General features: G+C 43.5%; 3 protein-coding genes across 5 annotated transcripts in view; 1 reads left to right on the plus strand and 2 right to left on the minus strand.

The window, feature by feature from the left end:
- The window catches only part of LOC139642618 (nocturnin-like), an 11,278-nt gene extending 8,846 nt beyond the window's left edge, over positions 1 to 2,432 (minus strand). Inside the window, exon 1 of the mRNA XM_071517544.1 lies at positions 2,306 to 2,432. The gene's annotated coding sequence lies outside the window, so the exon portion shown is untranslated. The remainder of the gene's footprint in view (positions 1 to 2,305) is intronic.
- Positions 2,433 to 4,591: 2,159 nt separating this feature from the next.
- On the plus strand, positions 4,592 to 18,192 carry LOC139642610 (E3 SUMO-protein ligase ZBED1-like). Of its 3 annotated transcripts, none has more exons than XM_071517531.1 (7): positions 4,592 to 4,816; positions 10,101 to 10,423; positions 11,947 to 12,011; positions 12,211 to 12,368; positions 13,045 to 13,566; positions 14,172 to 15,676; positions 16,376 to 18,192. In XM_071517531.1, the coding sequence occupies exons 1-7, from the start codon at positions 4,696 to 4,698 to the stop codon at positions 17,042 to 17,044; spliced, it is 3,363 nt and encodes a 1,120-aa protein (XP_071373632.1). In that variant the 5' UTR covers positions 4,592 to 4,695; the 3' UTR covers positions 17,045 to 18,192. The 3 variants fall into 3 exon arrangements, with proteins under 3 accessions (XP_071373632.1, XP_071373633.1, XP_071373631.1); XM_071517532.1 differs by lacking the exon at positions 4,592 to 4,816 and adding an exon at positions 9,220 to 9,331; XM_071517530.1 differs by lacking the exon at positions 4,592 to 4,816 and adding an exon at positions 9,228 to 9,436.
- Positions 6,104 to 8,296, minus strand: ccdc175 (coiled-coil domain containing 175). Its single transcript, XM_071517537.1, has one exon. It carries the CDS (start codon positions 8,294 to 8,296, stop codon positions 6,104 to 6,106), a length of 2,193 nt encoding a protein of 730 aa, XP_071373638.1.
- Positions 18,193 to 19,692: the final 1,500 nt, after the last annotated feature.

The following is a 19,692-nucleotide window of genomic DNA, read 5'->3' on the forward strand; positions in this document are numbered from 1 at the left end:
AGCACACAGAGAACCACAAGCAACTGACACTCCAGCTTCTCTTCCACCAAACTGGCCATTGTCCCACAGTCCAAACAAGCCTACTTAGCATTGATTGATTACTTCTGTGTGTATGTGTGTGTTAGGGGGGGAGGGCATGACTCATATCCTGTAGACTATATCTCTTGTGTGCAGTAGTATTTGAGTGAGAGAGAGAGAGAGAGAGTGAGAGAGAGAGAGGGAGAGAGGGAGAGAGAGAGAGAGAGAGAGAGAGAGAGAGAGAGAGAGAGTATGTCACTGTATCCTTTAGTGGCATATTGACATTTCCACATAGGACAGCTGCCACATCAATGACCCACAGGCTGAAGGGCACAGTACATTTGAATATGTGTGTGGGTTTTTATATGTGTGTGTGTGTGTGTGTGTCCTGTCTCTCACAACAATTTAAACTATTTCACTGCGACAGCCGCCCATGTGTAATTTAAAGGCCCAAAAGTAACCTAAACCAAAACTGAAAAGTCTCCATCAAAAAGCTAAAACATCTAGTAGCAGAGCTCTTGACACTGCTACTACTGTATGCAACAGGTAATTTTTTTTATATGTTTGGTAACTGCAAAAGGTTTGTTTACATTTGCAATGTACTGTAGGGAAAGACTGGGAGTAAAACAGAACCCTATATAACTATATAACCAACTCTGCACTTACAAATCTGTTTTTTTTTTTTTTGCCATTTACAAGTCAAACTCTTCAGGAATTTGTACATTAAGGTAAAGAATGTTGAAAAGAAAATGGGATTTGAGACGATGAATTTCAATATTTTCACTTTCAGAGGCTCCTTAACAAAAACACATCACTCTGAAACCAAAACTAAATATTTTCTTATCTTTAAAACAGCACGTTTGAGTCAGTGAGCGTGCGTCTGTGTGTGTGTGTGTGTGTGTGTGTATCTGTGATACTAAGGGGACATCATGTATATGCTACCTAGTTAGTGGTGTTAGATTGCTGCTTTACTCCTTGACCTTCTGATAAAGCCTCCAGCATTAAAAGAGAACCACCTCCACTGCTGCCAAAGCCTATCACACCCCGTTTTATACAGATTATTACAACATGAAGGAACTGTAAACTAAACTAACTGGGGGGCAATTTATCTAAATAGACTTTAGATAGGACTAAAAACACATGACATGCACTCTTCTGCCACTCAGTCTGTATACTGCATGAGAAAAGACAGTGGCAGTGTGTTTTGGTTGCAGAGTCACTGAAGCCCGTCTCCCTTCTGCCTTTCCTCATCGTACAGAGTGTCTTCAACCACACATTCACTCTGGCGGCATGTTGTTGATATTACAGAGCGTCACATAATTCTCCCACTTCGCCCAAAGGACTGCAGCCAATTCACTTACACCGACTTTGCACGCATTCATTCTGATTAGCCTGTGTTAAAAACGGCATTAGTTTGAAGGGAGAACATTATTGCTCAATGAAAAGACTACATAAGAATCACTTCATGTATAAAAGTTCTTCCATCTTTCAGCTATAAACAAAATCTGTTTCTTCAGATTAAAATTTGTGCTTCAAACACATTCTGAGAAACTAATTTGATCATGCATCTGTATCTGTTGAGGTCATTTTAAGGAGTAAACCAGTGTACTTTATATACAGTACACACACTGTAACATGATACGTCAATGCTAAATACAATGACAATACAAATACAATAACAAATGGACCGTGTCCGGCGAAAACCTTGTATCTCCAAAATGTAAACTTTTCAGGAACTGAGAAAAACAGCTTTGACCTTAGCTTGACTACCAAGCATTTTCGAGTTTATGCAATGGGCTGTAAAATGGTTTCATAAGGCCAAGAGGCTGGGATATTTTCTCAACCCATAGAGGCGCATGTAATCCTTCAACTGAATGTTAAAGCATGAAATGTAGGAGTTACTGCAGGAGGTTTTCACATGACAACAGCGAAAATGTATTGGTGAACAATAATAGAATGTCTATCCCAACCTTGTTTGAGGTGCAAAAACTTATGAGAAGAATGAGAGGAACATTAAGGCATCTATCACACACACACACACACACACATACTTTGATATAGTAGAAGAAGGATAAGCAGGTAGAGGGAACATTAAAGAAAATCCAAGTAGCATATAAGCAAAAAAACATCAGTGTTAAGTATCATATGAGCATGCTGCAAAGATGTCTTGTATATGAACAGGATTAGATGGCTGCTAGAACACATGTATGGTGCAAATCACACATGGGGCTAAACAGTGCAGAGACAGCAGAGAGCAAAGTTAATGCGTGTTTATCTGACGACTTACCTCCTTACTGGAATGAAGTGCTGCTTTCCCTTCAGCTCCACTCGTTCAGCTGCTGCCTTGTTTTCCTCTCTCTCTCTCTCTCTCTCTCTCTGTGTGCCTGTGTGTGTGTGTGTGTGTGGCACAGAAGGAGTGCATGTATGTGTGTGTGTGTGTGTGTGTGTGTGTGTGTGTGTGTGTGTTTGCGTGTTATTGTTAGGAGGGAAGTGGCGGTGGGTGGTAGCTTGACCGTCTAACAGCTGCAGGGGCAAGGTCAGAGTGACACGGCAGAGTGAAGCCTGGGCCCTTCTGCCATCTGCTGGCAGGAGCCGCACCGGGATGAAGTGTCTTCCATCAGCAACAGGGGGAATCTCCCTGAATCTAAAAAAAAAAAGAAAAGAAAAAAGACAATGGTGGTTTTTATTCAGTGGGTAAACTGACACATGCAGCTTGAAAACTGAAAATGAAAATCAGGGTTCCTGCACAGTTTCAATTACAAAACTTTTCCCAGACCTTATTTTGTTGATATGAAGCTTTTGGCTGGTGTTCAGTCTGACAGTCGTCTTGCTCCGACTAATATCACTCTACAGATGAAGGTTTATTCTTCACAGCAGCAAATATCAGAACATGTGAGATGAGAGGGGTCTAAAACCACAAACTGTACTTGTATGTACAAAATGTATATTGGGACAGTACAGTATTTTTTTTCCATACTTTTCCAAACTTTTTTGTGCAATTTCCAGACCTTTCAAGAGCTAGAAATTACCAAAGTTTTTTTTTTTTACCATACATTTCTAGACTGTCCAGATCTGTGTGGGAACTCTGGAAAATGGAAACTGGTGAAAGCCGAATGAAAACGAGAGGCAGCAATGTGAGAAAAATGTTTTTTGGATGTCACTCTTCATTTTCAATTATATTTTCAATCTGTTCTCTTTTTTTTTTCTATTTCAATTTTCCATTTTTAATTCTCATTTTAAGTAGTCTATTTTCACTTTGCATTTATTTTCAAATTGCCATGTAATCCATTCCTCTTTTCCTTTTCAAATCCCCATTTCCACTTATACATTTTATTTTGGTATCATCAGTCCAAGTGCTACAGTAAAAAATAAAAATAAAGCATTTATCGTTTTAAAGCATTTAACAATTACATTTTAATTGAAAAAAATCCTCCATAATTCACATGCATTGGGTGACAGTGCATTATAGTAGGCTTCCGCAATTAAGTGCATTAAGTGTCATAAAAAAGTAAGTAAAACATGAAAATTTTAAAGGCATAGGAAATTCATTTGGCTATGACTAATACATGGAATATCTCAATGACAGCAGAAGAAAGGCAGTCAAACATTTGCAACAACTTTTTTAACTAAATTGTTTTATATTCTTAGGAAGACAAAGACGATTGATATGCAGTATACAGAGAGATGCAGCTAAGTAGGACAGCAGTGTGCACCCTTGTTGCCCACTGGTAGACTCTCAAATACATTTTTGATCATACTAGTTTGGAAAAATTGGACGGACTGGAAGGGCACTGGAAGTGCAGGTGCTATCAGATCAACACCCATAGATGTCCTTATTGAAACCAGTTAACAATTGACAGCTGGAAATACAAATCCAACATCATTGGTACTTAATAATAACTGCTGGGAATATTTCAGATTTACAAATAAAGCGGAGAGGCTAAGTCATTAATTAGAAATGAAGTGATTATCTTATGACAGAAGAAATGGGATATGGATAACAAGGAAAGGGATTATTATAGGATACAGAAATGTATACATGTAAAGTTTTGTAAAAAGGGAAATGTAGGAGAGAATAAGTGAAAGGACCCCAGGAAGACTAGCTGTCATTAATTTGCCAGCTAATGGGGATCCTAATAAAACAATAAAACAATAAAACAATAAACAATAAACAAAGGAAAAGATTTCGGGTCAAGGTGTGAGATTGAAAAGGGAGTGGAGTCTGAAAGGCATGTTAGAAATGGGTGACAATATTTAGCCTAGTTTTCTTAAAGATAAAGGTTTTAATTAATAGAAGACAGCAATAACATAGGTATTTGATACTACATACGTGGTACAAAGGTGGCGATATGCAGCTATTAACGATGGCTTGCGATTCACCATCCACCAAACGCAGAGAAAAGGAAGATTCCTCATATCAATGCCAATAATTTATGTTTAGTCCGACTATTTACGGTCTGTAGGATTTTTGGACCTTTCGGCGTGCCGTTGATCGCAACCACATGACGTAGCTCGACGTCAGGGCACGCGCATGCTCAGTCGATCATCTTAAGAGAAATGGCGCAGAGACAAAGACGCTCGAAAGTTTGGGTTTACTTCAGTCGGGTCGACCACAAGACGGCGAAGTGTAACGCCTGCAAAAGACTGGTGTCGAGAAAGGATGGCAACACGAGTAACATGCAGAGTCACTTGTCAGGGCAGCATGGCATAAGCTTGAGGAGAAACAGCTTTGTTGATGTTTTGCGATCGAGCGAGTCCGCTGCTGCTCCCCGTCAGGTTAAAGTTGGCGCTGCAGCAGGTAAAAAAAAAATCTAATAACAAGTCAGTGCAAACACGCGGTTTCTCTCCTCACTGCGTGCTGTGTTTATCCCAAATGACTTAGCATCCACTTTAGTCCCACCGCTCCATCTCTCAGTGATGATAACTGGCATTTCTGCATTGCCTAGCAAGGGGAAATGATCCAGTAACGGGTTATAGCGAGTGTCACCGAGCAGTGATTAGGCTTTTGGTGGAAGGGTTAGGTGTATATTCACTAACTGCTTTCCCACTATGGTCATGAGATGCTGATTTTTTTTCTGCATCTGCATTTTCTTTTGTGGTTTACTGTTCACACTGTACTGGATAGTTGTTTTTTTTTCAGTGAGACGTGGTTGCACCTGCCTGTTTAGCTGGAAAACGGCTTCGTAAATCTACGGAATAGTCGGTTACTTGTATTGAGTAGAGGCAATGAAGGGCCTAATCGGGTTTTTGTTCAGTGATGTTGACCTGCAATTACTTGACAATGCTTCAGTGTTATATTTTACTCTCAAGTCAGGGTTTGTACTAGGAATCAAAGAGGAAGAATAAAAAGTAAGTCAATACAGACTTAAGGAATTCAACAAAAGTTAACTCCATTAAAGTTGTATGTAGTCTTATCCCCCCTAACAATTTATCTAATAGGAATGGATAAAGAATCGAAAATGGCATCAGAATTGGTAAAGTCCTTAGGATACCCAGCCCTACTTGTGAGCTTTGTCAGGTCATACAATAGGAAGTATGGGTGAAATTCCCCTTTAACCAGTGATTTTACTGTCTCAAAATTAGCCACGTTCAAAATGTATATACTTAAACAAAGAGCTAACAGAGCAAAACATAGGCTATAGTATTATATTCAAAAAACAGTATAGCATCTACCTTGTATTACAGAGATGTGTCACTATGAAAAATCAATTGTCAATATATCCCAAAGTAGATGCTTTTTAGTGTGGTCTACATACTTGAGCTTTTTGTGTTCATAAATAAATTGTATGTAATTATAATTTTATGAGTCTGCACTAAAAAAATAAAAAAAATAACTTGAAAGAGCTGTCTTCACATCTTATTCTTTCAGACAGTTAGCCTACACTGTGAGTTTTATTATAAACCCATTTCACCTTTTGAGTAGGCCATATACACACAACTTGCTGGATTCACATAAACATCAGCCGACTTAACAAACCTGGAGCCTCGTTTTAAAAAAAAAAAAAAAAATTTGTTGGACTGGATTCCTGGAAAATGTGCTTATTTATTATTTATAGGGTGAACTGTGCTTGCCTAAAGTTGTGTTTTATTTGCCCAGTAGTTTGCTAATGCAGAACAGCTGTTGGTGAAGGTGTGTGTTGACGTTTCCTAATTGAAGCCTCCTAGTCTGCAGATGGTTCAGCAGAAAACCCATAGACTCCAACACCACGCTGTCGCTGCCCTGACACTCCTGAGTCAACACCAAGTCCTCTCTCCAGGCTTCCACTAAACGGCCAAACAAGGCGTTGACTTCCTCTGTGAGCCGGCGAATCTCCCGAGAGTTTCTGTCTCTGTCCCTCCTGACGCCGCCGACGTCCTGCTTCATCTGCGCTATGCACAGGTGCAGCCTGCTGTTCTCCATGTTGACCTGCTCCAGCCTCACCCCCGTGTCGTAGATGCTCGTCTCGATGGCTCTGAGCTCTGCGGCCTGGTTGCCGAGCAGGTCGAGGTACCGCGCTCGCATCTCCTCCAGCTCTGCCCTCATCTCCTCCCTGGGCTGGAGCAGAGAGCCGGTGTTCTCCTTCAGCTCCTGAACGGACCGCTCCAGCTCGTCCTCCTTGCTCTTCAGCTCAGCGGTGAGGTGTTTCAGCCTCTGGTGCGTGGATTGCTCCTCGTCGAACCTGGCCTCCACCTCCTTCAGAGCCTCCTCTCTCTCTTCCACTTCCCTCTCCTTCTCCTCGCTGCTCCTCGCAACATGCTCGGACTCCACAGCGTAGCGTTGTATCTCCCGGTGGTACTCCTTCTCCATTTTACTGTAGTCCAACTCGGCCTGAGACACGAGACTCGTCAGCGAGTCGATCTCAGAGTTCATAGACTGGTGCTGCTGGAGCTCCGCCTCCTCTCTCCGCAGTTCCTGGTATCTCCTCCTGGCCTCGCTGATGTCAGAGGTGACTTTCGCCACGTGCTCCTCCTGCTCCCTCTCCGCCTCCTCCAGACGCCAACTCAGCCGCTCCTTCTCCTCCTCGAACTGGCCGACGCTCTTCCTCTCCGCGTCCAGCTGGCCCTGCAAGCCTTCCAGATTCCTCTGAAACAAATCCTTGTTGATGACGTTGGTTTCCAGGAGCTGTCTGCTCTGCTCGTCCATCTCTTTTATCTCCATGCGGTGTTTGACTATGGAGGCGATTCGCTCCTCGAGCCGCAGTTTGGATCGCTCCAAGCGCCGCGAAACGTTGGTGTGGTCGGCTCTCGCTTCGTTCTCCTCTCTGTCCTGAGACCTGAATCTCTCCGAGACTTTAGCCAGGGACTCCCGATGGACGCCTCTCACCGCTCCGCCCTCCTCCAGCTCGCAGTCCACTATGACCATATCTTCTCTAAGACGTTGTGTGGTGTTGCTCAGGGTCTCTCTCAGCTCACGTAGCTCCCTCTCGAGCGTCTCTCTCTGTTGCGCCAGTTCTTCGTGCTTTTGGATCTCCTCTTCCAGCTGTTTCTCACACTGGCACTGCGAGGCTGTCAGTCTTCCTACGCTGCTCTCCAGCTGCGCCATGTGATTGGTGAGCGCGCTGAGGTGGTCGTGTGTGTCTCGTTGCTGGTCGTTAACTCTGTCCAACTCCCGCTGGTTCCTCCCGTTCTCTTGCCTCTGCTGCTGGATTTTCCTAACACTCTGCTCTACCTCTTTGACCAGGTCGGCTTTGGTTGCGGCGAAAGCCTCTCTCTCCTGTGTCGTGTTTTGCTGTACGGTTATTTTGTTCTGCTTGACAGTACCGATGCAAGCCTTGAGCTCTTCTACTTGCTTCAGAGTCTGGTTCAGCTGGATCTGCAAGCCGAACTTTTGGCTGATTTGATAGTTCACAGCGGCGATGTTATCCTCATGCTCTGCCTTCACCCGCTCTCTCTCTGGGTACAGGGCAGCGTTTTGTTTTTGGAGCGCCTCCTGTTTCTTCACCATGGCTTCCTGCAGCTGTGAGATGGCGTTGAGGTCTTGGTGCAGCCGCTCCATCTCCTCTGCGTTACACTCTCTGACCGCTGCCACATCAGCCATGATTTCTTGGCTGATTCCTTCTCTTACGTTGTGAATCTGGTGTCTCAGTTTGCCGTTTTCTATGGTTTCGACTTCTAACTGCTCGTGGACAGCACGCCTGGCCGCCTCCAGCTCGGTAACGGCGGCCGTTATCTCTCCCAGGTGGAGGCTGGCTTCAGAAGTGAACGGTAGTCCTTCCTCTTTCAACTGCTTGTCCAGTTCCCTTAAATGCTCCAAAGCGACCATCACAGCGGGAAAGTCGGGAACCAAACACGAAGCCATTTTATCCTTCTGTGTGTTTTGTTTAGGGCGATGCGTGTTGTGTCCGAAGGCGTGTGTGTGTGTGCGTTCATGCGAGTTTTTCCACCGTTTACCTGTGAGTAGGTCGCTATGGTAACAACTGCTCCCCCTCCCAACACACACACACACACACACGTTAGGAAGAATGCATGCTACGGCAAGTCAGTGAGGCCATGACGCCCTGTTTTTTTTTTTTTAGCAACGCGGCTTGTATTGTACCTAGCATCTAAATACGAAGCTGTCGTGGTTTTGTAACTAAATCCAAATGTAAACAGACATTTTCTGTTTAAAAGCAAATGAAAATAGCAATCATGGGACCCTATTTTGCCGGCTGCCCAGAAGAATAGAGCGACATTAAAGTGGGAGTGCAACGACTTACTTTTTTAACGTTACCTGAGATGCCGATATCGCCCAAACCGACTTTAGGATCGCCCTCGGACTCTCAATGTGTGTGTATCATCACGAGTGTGTGAGATAAATACACCTGAGCGTTGGTTAATGTTAGCTAACGCCGAACTGTGGGTGGCAGTAAAGGTCCAATCGTCGCAGTCTGTTATCGTCTGTCCGGAAGTAAAGAAGACGAAGGGAGAACATAGAAAGACAACAGTTAGAAGGTGCACCCCCATTACAACAGCATGTCGTGAATCAGTCAGTTAAATTGCTACCATCAAGTGTGCTTCAATATAATCTTTCATTCTGTCTCCAAATAATCAACGGGATTATATGGCATACACGTAAAGCGTCGTGTAAAAAGAAAGTGGTGTGATACATCCATCACGGAGTGTCGTTTCTACCCGTCCTAAATCTGTGTAGCAAGGCTAACGTTAGCTAACAGTGAACGGTAGCACGTCTCGCTGCAGGAAGAAAACAGAAACCTTACAATGGATCTTATAGCTAAACCCAGAAGCAAATCGACAGTATGGATGTATTTCGGCTTAAAAGCAGACGAAAGGGGACAACCTCTGAACACCGGCGAGGCTATTTGTCGTTTATGCCGTAAAATAGTACTTGCGAAAGGTGGGAATACAACGAATTTAAGAAGTCACCTGAAACGTCGACACCGTGCAGACTTTTATGAAACTGCTTCCTGCACGTTGTCAGGAAATTTCTTTGAGAATCAAGGTAATTTACTACCAACGCTAACCTGATTTATCATTAAACGGGTTTACGGTAGGCTACAAGGATTCTGGATGGACCATGTGCATAAAAATGGCTGCCTAGTGCATTGACGATGCCGTTGATAAACAAGCACTCCGCCCCCTTAAATCTAAGAGAAAATGCAAGCGCTGTTTCTCGATTGTGCAATTCTATGCATATTAGGATGAATTTGGGAGTGAATGTTGCTTCCTCGAGCTCCTTTGTTGAGGAATTAAAAAGTTGTGAACTCCTTGGCTATTGCCTGTGCGCACTCTTTTCTAGTCTAATACGCTTGAAGGCACAGGAGGCATGAAGTGTTGTTTGTTGCTCTACTTTGCAGAATATTTTCATAACTTGGTCTGACGTTGGGGAACTTATATTGTGGAAGCAGGTAATAAAGTCACTGCAGAAGACTGCCATCTTTATACACCGTGTCCACAGAAAATTGGCGATCATATGTTTTTTTTCCCTTGGGCTCAGCTATCAGTGTAGGAGGGAATTTTTTTCTTCTCCCATAAGCCTTTTGCTGGTCTTTTCTTTGAGTCTCAACCACGGATCACACAGAATCTGATAGGAGTGACTAAAATGGATCACGATAGTATAAATAGATTTTCGCCAATTTTACCTTTTTTGTTTTCTGCCTCTCCAGGTTTTGACCTCGGCCAAGAAGAGTTCATTGAGGATATCCCAGCTCTCCAGACTACACCAAACCAGAATTATATCCCAGATGCAGCGCTGCCACCCGGGGAGCCGTGGCTCCTGGGAGGGCCCTACCGGGCCACGCTGTCCCTGCCCTCCTGCCTACGCCTATGTAGGGATTCTGGGTCTGGTGGAGTGGCTGGATCCTCCAGTGAGGAGCAGATGGGAGAGATAAAAGTCTACGCCAAGTGTCAGCTTCAGCAGGGCTTGATGTTCGGACCCTTTGTAGGAGAAGTGTCCAAGGGACAGGCCAGCCTCAAACACGCCTGGGCTGTGAGTAGACCGAGCTGGACAGAATAATTTAGCAGTTAGTTACAGATTATTTAGTAATTGCTGTAACCAAAGAAACTGTTTAAAATCAGGGTTTTGCAAAGAATTTGTGTCTTAAGCCACGATCACACTTACATGTAATCTATTACTTAAATCAATGACCAGTAGGAATTACAGCATCAACAAGTATCAAGCACCGCCCCCAACCACCACCTCTCTCATCCCCATGAGGGAAAGTGGCCTGTAATTGACACAAACAATGAAGTCACATTTCCACAATAGTAACAAGTAAAAAACTGCCATGTCGGCAGCTCAATTGCACGGGCCAGAAAGTGAGTTTTGAAAGCCAGATACACTCACCGAGCACTTTATTAGGAACACCATACTAATACTGGGTAGGTGTTAGCTTTCAGCTCAGTGTCAACCGGCTACCAAAGTGCCATCCGCCTCAAGGATCGACGTGTTGCATTCTGAGATACTTTTCTGCTCACCACAGTAGTAAAGAGGTTATCTGAGTTACTGAAGCCTTTCTGTCAGCTCCAACCAGTCTGGCCATTCTCCTCTGACCTCTCTCATCAACAAGGCGTTTCCATCCGCAGAACTGCTGCTCACTGGATGTTTTTTGTTTTTCGCACCATTCGATGTAAACTCTAGAGACTGTTATGTGTGAAAATCCCAGGAGATCAGCAGTTTCAGAAATACTCAAACCAACCAGTCTGGCACCAACGGTCAAAGTCACTGAGATCACATTTTTTCCCCATTCTGATGCTTGATGTGAACATGAACTGATGCTGCTGACCTGTTTCTACATGAGCTTATGCACTGCACTGCTGCCACATGAATGGCTGATGGGACAATTGCATGAATAAGCAGGTGTACAGGTGTTCCTAATAAAGTGCTTGGGGAGTGTATATTATAGTCATTTTGTGCTATGGGGCAGTGAAAATCGTACGTACTGCTCCTTTAATCTGTAGTGCATTTATGTTGCGGCAAACTATGTGCGGAGTTCTTTGCAAGGATTCTGTGGCTCAAGCATATTGAGATAAAACTGATCAGGCCTGGTCATTGATTATTGCATTACAACTTGAATTTTCATTGCAACTTTGATTTAGTGATTAAAAATTTTCATCCTGAAAAAATTGCCGAGAGATAGCATAAATTACACATTGATAGTCAACAGAAGTAAAATAAATACAATGTACTGTACTGTTTTGTACTGTAAATTTAAATTGTAAGTGATCATCCATTCTGTTAAATCTCAAATTGCACATTTCTTACTTTTCACCTTTTCTAGGTAGTATGATTATATTTCTAGGAGCATATTCCATTATAATGGTTGTGCATATTCCAGTATGAAGATAGTATGATATTCTAATAAAAGGATCCTCGTTAAACCCTGGTCAAAGGATAGATTTGGTGCTGTTTCCTCAAGTTTCATTTTATACAGATGTAAAAGTAGAATTCTGCATAGTGTTGATGATAAGAAAGAAATGTTTACTTACCACACTCACTGCTCCCATCTCCAGATCCGGGATGAAGCTGCTTTCTTCTACATAGATGCTTCTGATGAAAACAAATCTAACTGGATGAGGTGGGCAGTTCTTTTTGATTCAAATGACGCTTCCCTCTTAATCAGTGTAATGCAAATGCCATATTCCTGTTTTAATTTTTTTTTCTCCATAATGCAGCACTAGTCTTTTCACTGGTACTGTATTTCTTATTGTTATACAGGGCTTAGCTGTTACTTTGTTGGCCACAGTTATGCATGATGACTCTGTCTTGTGTTTCAGGTATGTGACGTATGCTAGCAGTGAGGAGGAACACAACCTGGTCGTGTTCCAGTTTTACCGTCACATCTACTACAGGGTCTCCCAGCCCATCTCAGAGGGAGCAGAACTCAAGGTCTGGATCGGCAGGGATTACGCCGCCCTGCTGGGCCTCGGGCTGGGTGAGTACTGCTGTCCCAGTCCCCCAAAGCATGGACTGTTACATATTGCAATGTGGTTGGACTGCACAATATTATCAAACACTTGATTGATAAGCAAATCCTTCTGCTTAATATTGCATGTATTTTGATACATGCAAACACAGGTTTATTCTACACCATATCTTGTACAGCAAATTAAAAAAATTTGGGAGAACATTTAGATTCTAATGTTCACAATTTGTTGACTCCCAACTTGATTTGTAGGCCAGGGATTCTGCACACCAGAATATCTTATTCAGGAAAAAAAATGTAGTCTGTTAAAATGTGGAAATTGCAGTAGTGATTATTGCATATTTGATTTTTCGCAAATTAATTGTGCAGCAGTACCGTTCTGTAAAAATAACATAACCGTGCGAACAACACCCTGAATTCTGAAACTGATCTTTGAAGGCCATCAAAGATCAAAAATGAACATAGGGCTTAAAAATGTCTTTTTTGATGTGCCACTCTACTAATTTTAACCCAGACTTGCAGATCTGTATTGGTTTTTCATTTTTTACATTCATTTTTCAAGTGAAAGTGGTCTCAAATTTAATTCTAACTGATATTATGAAGGTCTCAAAAATTCAAATTTAGCTTGCTAAACTCTCCATCTCTCTCTCTCTGTCTCTATTTTTATTTTATTTTGGGAATCCAGGTGAGAGTACGAAGTGTGAAGTTGGCGACAAGGAGATGATCCTGCGGCTCCTCCAGGACATCCAGGTGGTCACCCTCCCAGATTCCCTGACCTCCTCCCTGTGGTCAGACAACAGCCAATCACAGAGCCCCATGCCCGTCATCAGTGACGTGACGACCATGTCAAACCCGGACGCGGGTGGTGATTCAGGTCCCGTTACCGCCTCTGCCTCCACCTCCACCTCCTCTTTGCTGGCCTCGTTCCCGTCCCCTGCCTATCATCAGGTGGATAAATACGATTTTATTCCTGGAACTGACAAGCTGCTGAGCTACCCGTTTGCCGCCCGGAACAGCCCCTGGTTCTTCTTCGGGTTTGAGCCGGACCCAAGCGGGCGGCCGCTGGACCGGTCTACTGTGATGTGTAAGCTGTGCGGGGAGCGCGTGGGCTGCGGAGGAGGATCGGCCGACATCCAGAGCCACCTGGCCACCAAGCACCACATCAGACTGCGTGACAGCGCAAAGGATCGGGGCCCTCTGACAACTGGTAACTGTTGCTCTCTACTCCCTGTTAGTGCTGCACAATTAATAAAAAAAGATATCAAAGTCAAAATGCTCACAATTTACAAAATGAAAGAGGATTGAAAGAGGAGGAAGTCTTTCTAACCGCTTTCTGATGCTCTGCTAATTGTTTCTGTCTTAAAACACAGTTAGTTTTCCAGACTTTATTCCAGAGATTATGTAATTGTCTCTTCTGATAAATCTTTCCTTTTGCTGAAAATATTGTATATTTTTGTTTTTTATATTTTATATGTATGTTTGTTTTTGTTTTTTTTATATCGCTATTATTCATTTTTGTTTATTTTGTTTACTATTTAATTCATTTATTTCTAACCCTTTTTACTTTTCTGAATATGAAGCACTTTATGACTTTTCTTATAAAAAGTGCTGTATAAAGTTTATTATTATCCACACCAGTTGGTCAACATGGAGGTCTTCCAAAGTAAATGATGCTATATTCTGTATTTCCTGATGTTGGATACAGTGTACATGAATTGAATTACAGCTTGAACAAGCTTTGTAAAAGTTGTGTTGTCAAACTAGAAGCTTATTTGCTCACTAAGGATTTGTTTGTCAACCGTTTGTCAGCAGGTCTAAGACCACAGGCTCTCAGCAGCGTGCCGACCGGACCGCTGCCACCGATCATGACTACTCAAGTGACCAACACCATTGCCAACTTCCTCATCAGGGACCTCCAGCCCCCGGCTCTTGCGGAAGGGGAGGGCTTCAAACATCTGATCCGCACCCTGCTGCCCTCCTCCAAGGACCTGCCGTCCGCTGACCTGCTGGAAAGCCTCCTGAAGGACCACCACACCAAAGGCAAGAAGAGGCTGGCTCAGCTGCTGAGGAGGAAAATAGGGAGCGGGGAAGATGAGGACCTAGTCGACTACACTGCTCCCATTGAGTTTGAGCCCAGGAGATGCGGCCGACCCCCCGGCCCCCGGAGGGAAGTTCCCCACTTTGTCACTTTGAGTGTAGATGTTTGGTTCCACAAGTGGCAGGGCGACACCGAGAGGTACGTCACCCTCTGGGCACATTACATTGACAATAACTTTAGTTTTCATAACCTGGCCCTGACAACCCAAAGACTGGCAGAGACTGGGGCGGGAGACTGCAGCCTGCGAGCGGTGGAGGCCCAGGTGAAGGTTATGGCCCAGGAGTGGGGGATCTCCCAGCCCAGTCTCGTCTTGCTGGGAGGGGAGGGAAGGGAAAAGATGAGGTTGGGGCTAACGAGGAGCGAGAAAAGTGGAGAGACGGCGGGCAGTGGCCCTCACCCGAACTCGACAACATTTCTCGAGAGGGAGGACTCCGTGTCTTCTGACGAACTGCACGGTCAAGAGCACGGCCATTCTTCTAGTGAAGGGCTGCCGTCTATCCCGTGTTTCTTCAGCGCTGTGCAGGGCTGCATCGAGGAAGTGATGTCGCATCCCGTCATCTCCAAGACCCTCAGCCTGTTCCAGGGTGTTCTGTCAAACATATTCCTGCTACAGGCTCAAAACAAAGGCTCGTCGCTTCACCACATCCAGAGCCTGCTGCAAACCGTACCGAGGCAGGAGCGGTCTCAGCTGAAGTCCTGGGCTCACAGCCGGCCGAGCTGGAACAAGCTCTACACTCTGCTGAACACCCTCGTCAAACATCGAAGCCTCATCTGTGATGTTATAAAAGAGGTAAAAGGCGAGAGCATAATTAAAGAGGACCCCTCCGATCCCACGGCTTCAGAGTCCAGTTCAGCTGACAACTCGTACGCAAACTCCGCCTCCAACACGTCACCACCAGGCATTACGGCTCCCTTGCGTTACGAATGGAAGGTTCTGGAGGAGCTCTGCTTGGTCCTCAAACCTCTGGATGTGGCTTGTCAAACCCTCGCCAAGGAGGCCTTCCCCCGCCTGTCCCTGATCAAGCCCATCCTCACCGGCCTGCTCTCCCGCCACCTCAAACCCCGACCAGGAGATACGTCATCCATCTTGAAGGAGGTGAAGAGGACGATGAGGCGGACCTTGGCGAGTTGCTACGACAACCCTGTTGTTAACAGGGCTCTGTGTGTGGCGTGTTCCCTCGACCCCCAGTTCCATGGGCTGGGATTCATGGAGGGGAAGGTAAGTCATACAGCTGAGAAACGATAGAGATGGATTTAGGGCTGCAACTAACAATTATTTTCATTGTCGATTAATCTGTCGATTATTTTCTCGATTAATCTATTAGTTGTTTGGTCTATAAATGTCAGAAAATGGTGAAAAATGTCAATCAGTGTTTCCCAAAGCCCAAGATGACGTCCTCAAATGTCTTGTTTTGTCCACAACCCAAAGATATTCAGTTTACTGTCATAGAGGAGTAAAGAAACCAGAAAATATTCACATTTAAGAAGCTGGAATCAGAGAATTTTGACTTATTTTTCTTAAAAAATTACTCAAACCGATTAATCGATTATCAAAATAGTTGGCGATTAATTTAATAGTTGACAACTAATCGATTAGTCAATTAATCGTTGCAGCTCTAGATGGATTATTAATGAGTTGCCTGGTCAGAGTGGGTAGTACGTAACACTTGAAAGTATAGCCGCACTCGTGTAACTCCAATACAGAGTAAACCTTTATCTAGGGATCCAGGCTGCCTTTTTATTCTAGATCAGAATTAGTGTGTGACTATACTGTTAAATCATAAAGCTAAAATGCTCTCTCTCATTGCCCATAAATTCATAAACTGGTCGTCCTGTGAGAGCGTTAGCCAACAGCATATTCAGGACATAATTGAAATGTTCACAAATTAAATCTTGAATTGTTCTCGTCATTTTCAAGGAGCAGACAGCCGCTTTTGATTGGCTGAAGAAAGAGGCAGTCAGGATAGTGAAGGAGGACAAGAGGCGGAGCCAGGCGAAGAAGCAAAGCCAGCGCAAGAGAAGCCCCTCCCCTTTGTCGCCAGAGTCAGAGAGCGACTTCCTGCGGAGGAGCAAGCGGCTCAAAGACGCGGCCCCCATCAACTTCAGAGAGCTGGACGACGCAGACGGCGACGACGATAGCGACGCGGGGGAGGCGGAGGAGAGCGAGTTGGCGGACCCGGGCTCGTCTCAGGCGGGGCTCTCGGGGATGGAGTTCCTCCTGGGAGACTTGTTCTGCTCCGCTCCGCAGAGCAGGCAGAGCTCCGTGGAGGAGTCGGTGGACATGGAGATGTCCGTCTTCAGAGCCGACAAGGGGGCTTCGCTGGGAGTGGAGCCCCTGCAGTGGTGGAGGACCAAGGCCGGGCAGTTCCCGCTGCTGGCCACGGTGGCGCGGGCCTACCTGGCTGCCCCGGCGGTGGCTGGCAGTGCCGCGCAGGACTTTGTGCAGGAAGGAGGAGGAGCCACGTACAGGAAGAGGGCCAACATTCCACCACAGAGTTTGGACACGATTTTGTTTCTGCATCACAACCACATGCCCCCCGCCACTGAGACTGGGCAAACTGCTATTAGGAGCGATGACAAGACCTAACAGAGGGACCTAACGGAGGTTTGTATTACTATACTTCTAAGGACTTTCCATTGACGACATTCATTCCTTAACCCCTAACCTTAAACCTCTTAACTACATGCCTAACCTTAACCCATACCCTAATCTAAATCTAACCATAACCCTAAACCCAAGCCCTAACCCTAAATTAGTCCTTTGAAAAAGTGTAGACTGGCAAAAATGTCCTCACTTTGGAGGATTTTTGTAATCTTTCTATCACTGTGAGGACACATTTGGTCCTCACAAGTATAGAAATACAAGCGCACAGACGCATACAGCAGTGGTAGCTTTTTGCCAAGGGTTCGACTGGACTTGTTAAGTTCAGGCAGCGTCATCTCATACTTTATATACTTTCTCAGGAGTTAAAATCTAAATTAGCCTATGTAATCCATATAGTTTGGACTCTTCTACATTTAACTTCATCTTGTAGCAGGCTATGTATTAAGTACCTTGCAGTGCCTAGTGCCTTACCTCTTTTAGATAATGTACAGTAGATAGATTTTTTTTTTGTTATACCGAATGATGAATGGTAACAAATACACGGTAGTTGCTCTTCACTTTGTTCATGAGCTTGTAGATTGTCTGTCAAAAAAAGAGATTAAATCCTCTACATGGGAATATTTGTAATGTTCAAAAAGTACTACCAAGTGCTTTCTCTCTTACGTTAGCATCGTATTTCTGTTACGAATCAACAGTCGATTTATGAAAGGAAAACCCAAAGACTAAATGTGATCTTACTTAATGCTGCTGAGTAATATTAGGGAGGAAAACCTTTATTATGAAATGGATCCCAGGAAAAGCTAAAAAGTTACTGTCCGCCTGTGCTGATCCAACCTTGCTATCACACTACTGTTGGTTTACTTTATTTCAAAAGGTTATTTTTTGGGATATGTAGACGTCTAAAATATGTATTGAACATTTGCAAATGATTGATGATTGTATTGTTTTTTTCAGTACTACAAAATGCAGCCTTAACACGGTGGATAATGATAACTAAAATACCAGTGTTGTCTTAGACTGCGATGTTCTCATACCCATTGCATATTCATATGCATGATGTCTGTAGAATACCCTTGTTTATCTTCATATCATGATGTACTGTAAGAAAAAAACCTGTCTGTCAAAGATACCCTTTTTAAAAAAAAAAATAAACAACTATACAACAAACTTGTTGACCATTCATCTGTTCCCATTTGAGGCCAAATATAGAATATATGTCTGTGTGTGTGTGTGTGTGTGTGTGTGTGTGTGTGTACTGTGGTGGAAAAATGTCCTGGTCAAGTAGAAGTTACTTGAGTAGTCACTTTGTTGATATTTTACTTAAGTAAAAGGACTGGTGTAAAAATCCACTGAAGTAAAAAGAAGCTAATTTAAAATGTGAGTTAGAAATAATGAGTTAGAGAGTAGTCAGAGTAAAAGTTACTAGTTATTGTATCTTTCCCAATTCTAAAAGAAGAATACAGACTACAAACTAGATTATTAAAATTGGAAAATTAGGAAATTACAAAATAAATTGCATAAACAAAGTAAAGCCAGATTACTCTTCTCTTCTTTGCTGACTTGACCATTCACTGTGAATCACTCCACAATTGGTCAATTTATGATTGTCCAGTTTCTGCTGCTTATGGATGTGGACACAAAATTTGTACTCTGTAATGGATGTGATTTAAAATCTAGTTAAGTGCAATGCTTATGTAAAAACATACAGTAAAAATACTCAATTGAAAAAAATACTCAAAGTACAGGTACACTAAAAGCTACTCAATTACAATAATGTGAGTAAATGTAATTAGTTACTTCCACCTGTGTGTGTGTGTGTGTGTGTGTGTGTGTGTGTGTATTTATGTAGTATGTCCACTGAAAAGTAGACGTGGAAACCAAGTACGTTAAGTCAAGCACTTCACTGTACTAAAGTTCAGTTTTGAAGTAGGCTACTTGTAGGCCTTTACCTGTTTCACCCTTGTCAGTGGACGACTGGACAGACATACTGTATACTTATACATACAAAGACACAATTTTATAGTTTGCCTCATAAGAGTTATTGTCCCAAACAGGGATCAAGCTGATTACCAGATGAACATGGGACTGTAGACATAATGAAATGTTCTAACGTAAGACAATCAGTCTGGATATGGGTCTTAATGCCAATTAGTCAAGAATATATTATCAATATTTATTTACCATGGCAATGACATAAGATTCCAGAATGAAACTGAGAAGTCAAAGTCAATATGTAAGGATATATTGGGATTTTTTTTAATGAAAACTATAAATATATTTTGGGTTATACAAAACACTTAAAATTTATGTAACAATTCTCACAAGTTCTAAAAAATTACCAGTGAATATAAATAAACAAGACTAGGTCAAAACCTAGTATATGGCTGGACCGTGTATGAGTGTGCCATGTGCCACGGCTGACCAATGGTGTAACTAACTCCGCTGTAGACTGCTAATACAGAATAATAGTCCATACATCCATACTGATCGTTCCAGCGCGTCCCGTCTCTCTCTCCACCGCTGTCGTCTCCACCGCGCCCACGGCCCGCATCGATCCAGCCGATCCAAGCGCCAGGCGCTCTGTTACCCGTCGGTGCCGAAAACGCTGCTCGCCGGACACCGGGGGCACA

The sequence above is a fragment of the Centroberyx affinis genome, unplaced genomic scaffold, assembly GCF_046629955.1.
Source record: "Centroberyx affinis isolate AG114_WGS23_722 - 3 ecotype Tasmania unplaced genomic scaffold, CSIRO-AGI_Caff_v1 ptg000501l_1, whole genome shotgun sequence".
Taxonomy (NCBI): Eukaryota; Metazoa; Chordata; class Actinopteri; order Beryciformes; family Berycidae; genus Centroberyx; species Centroberyx affinis.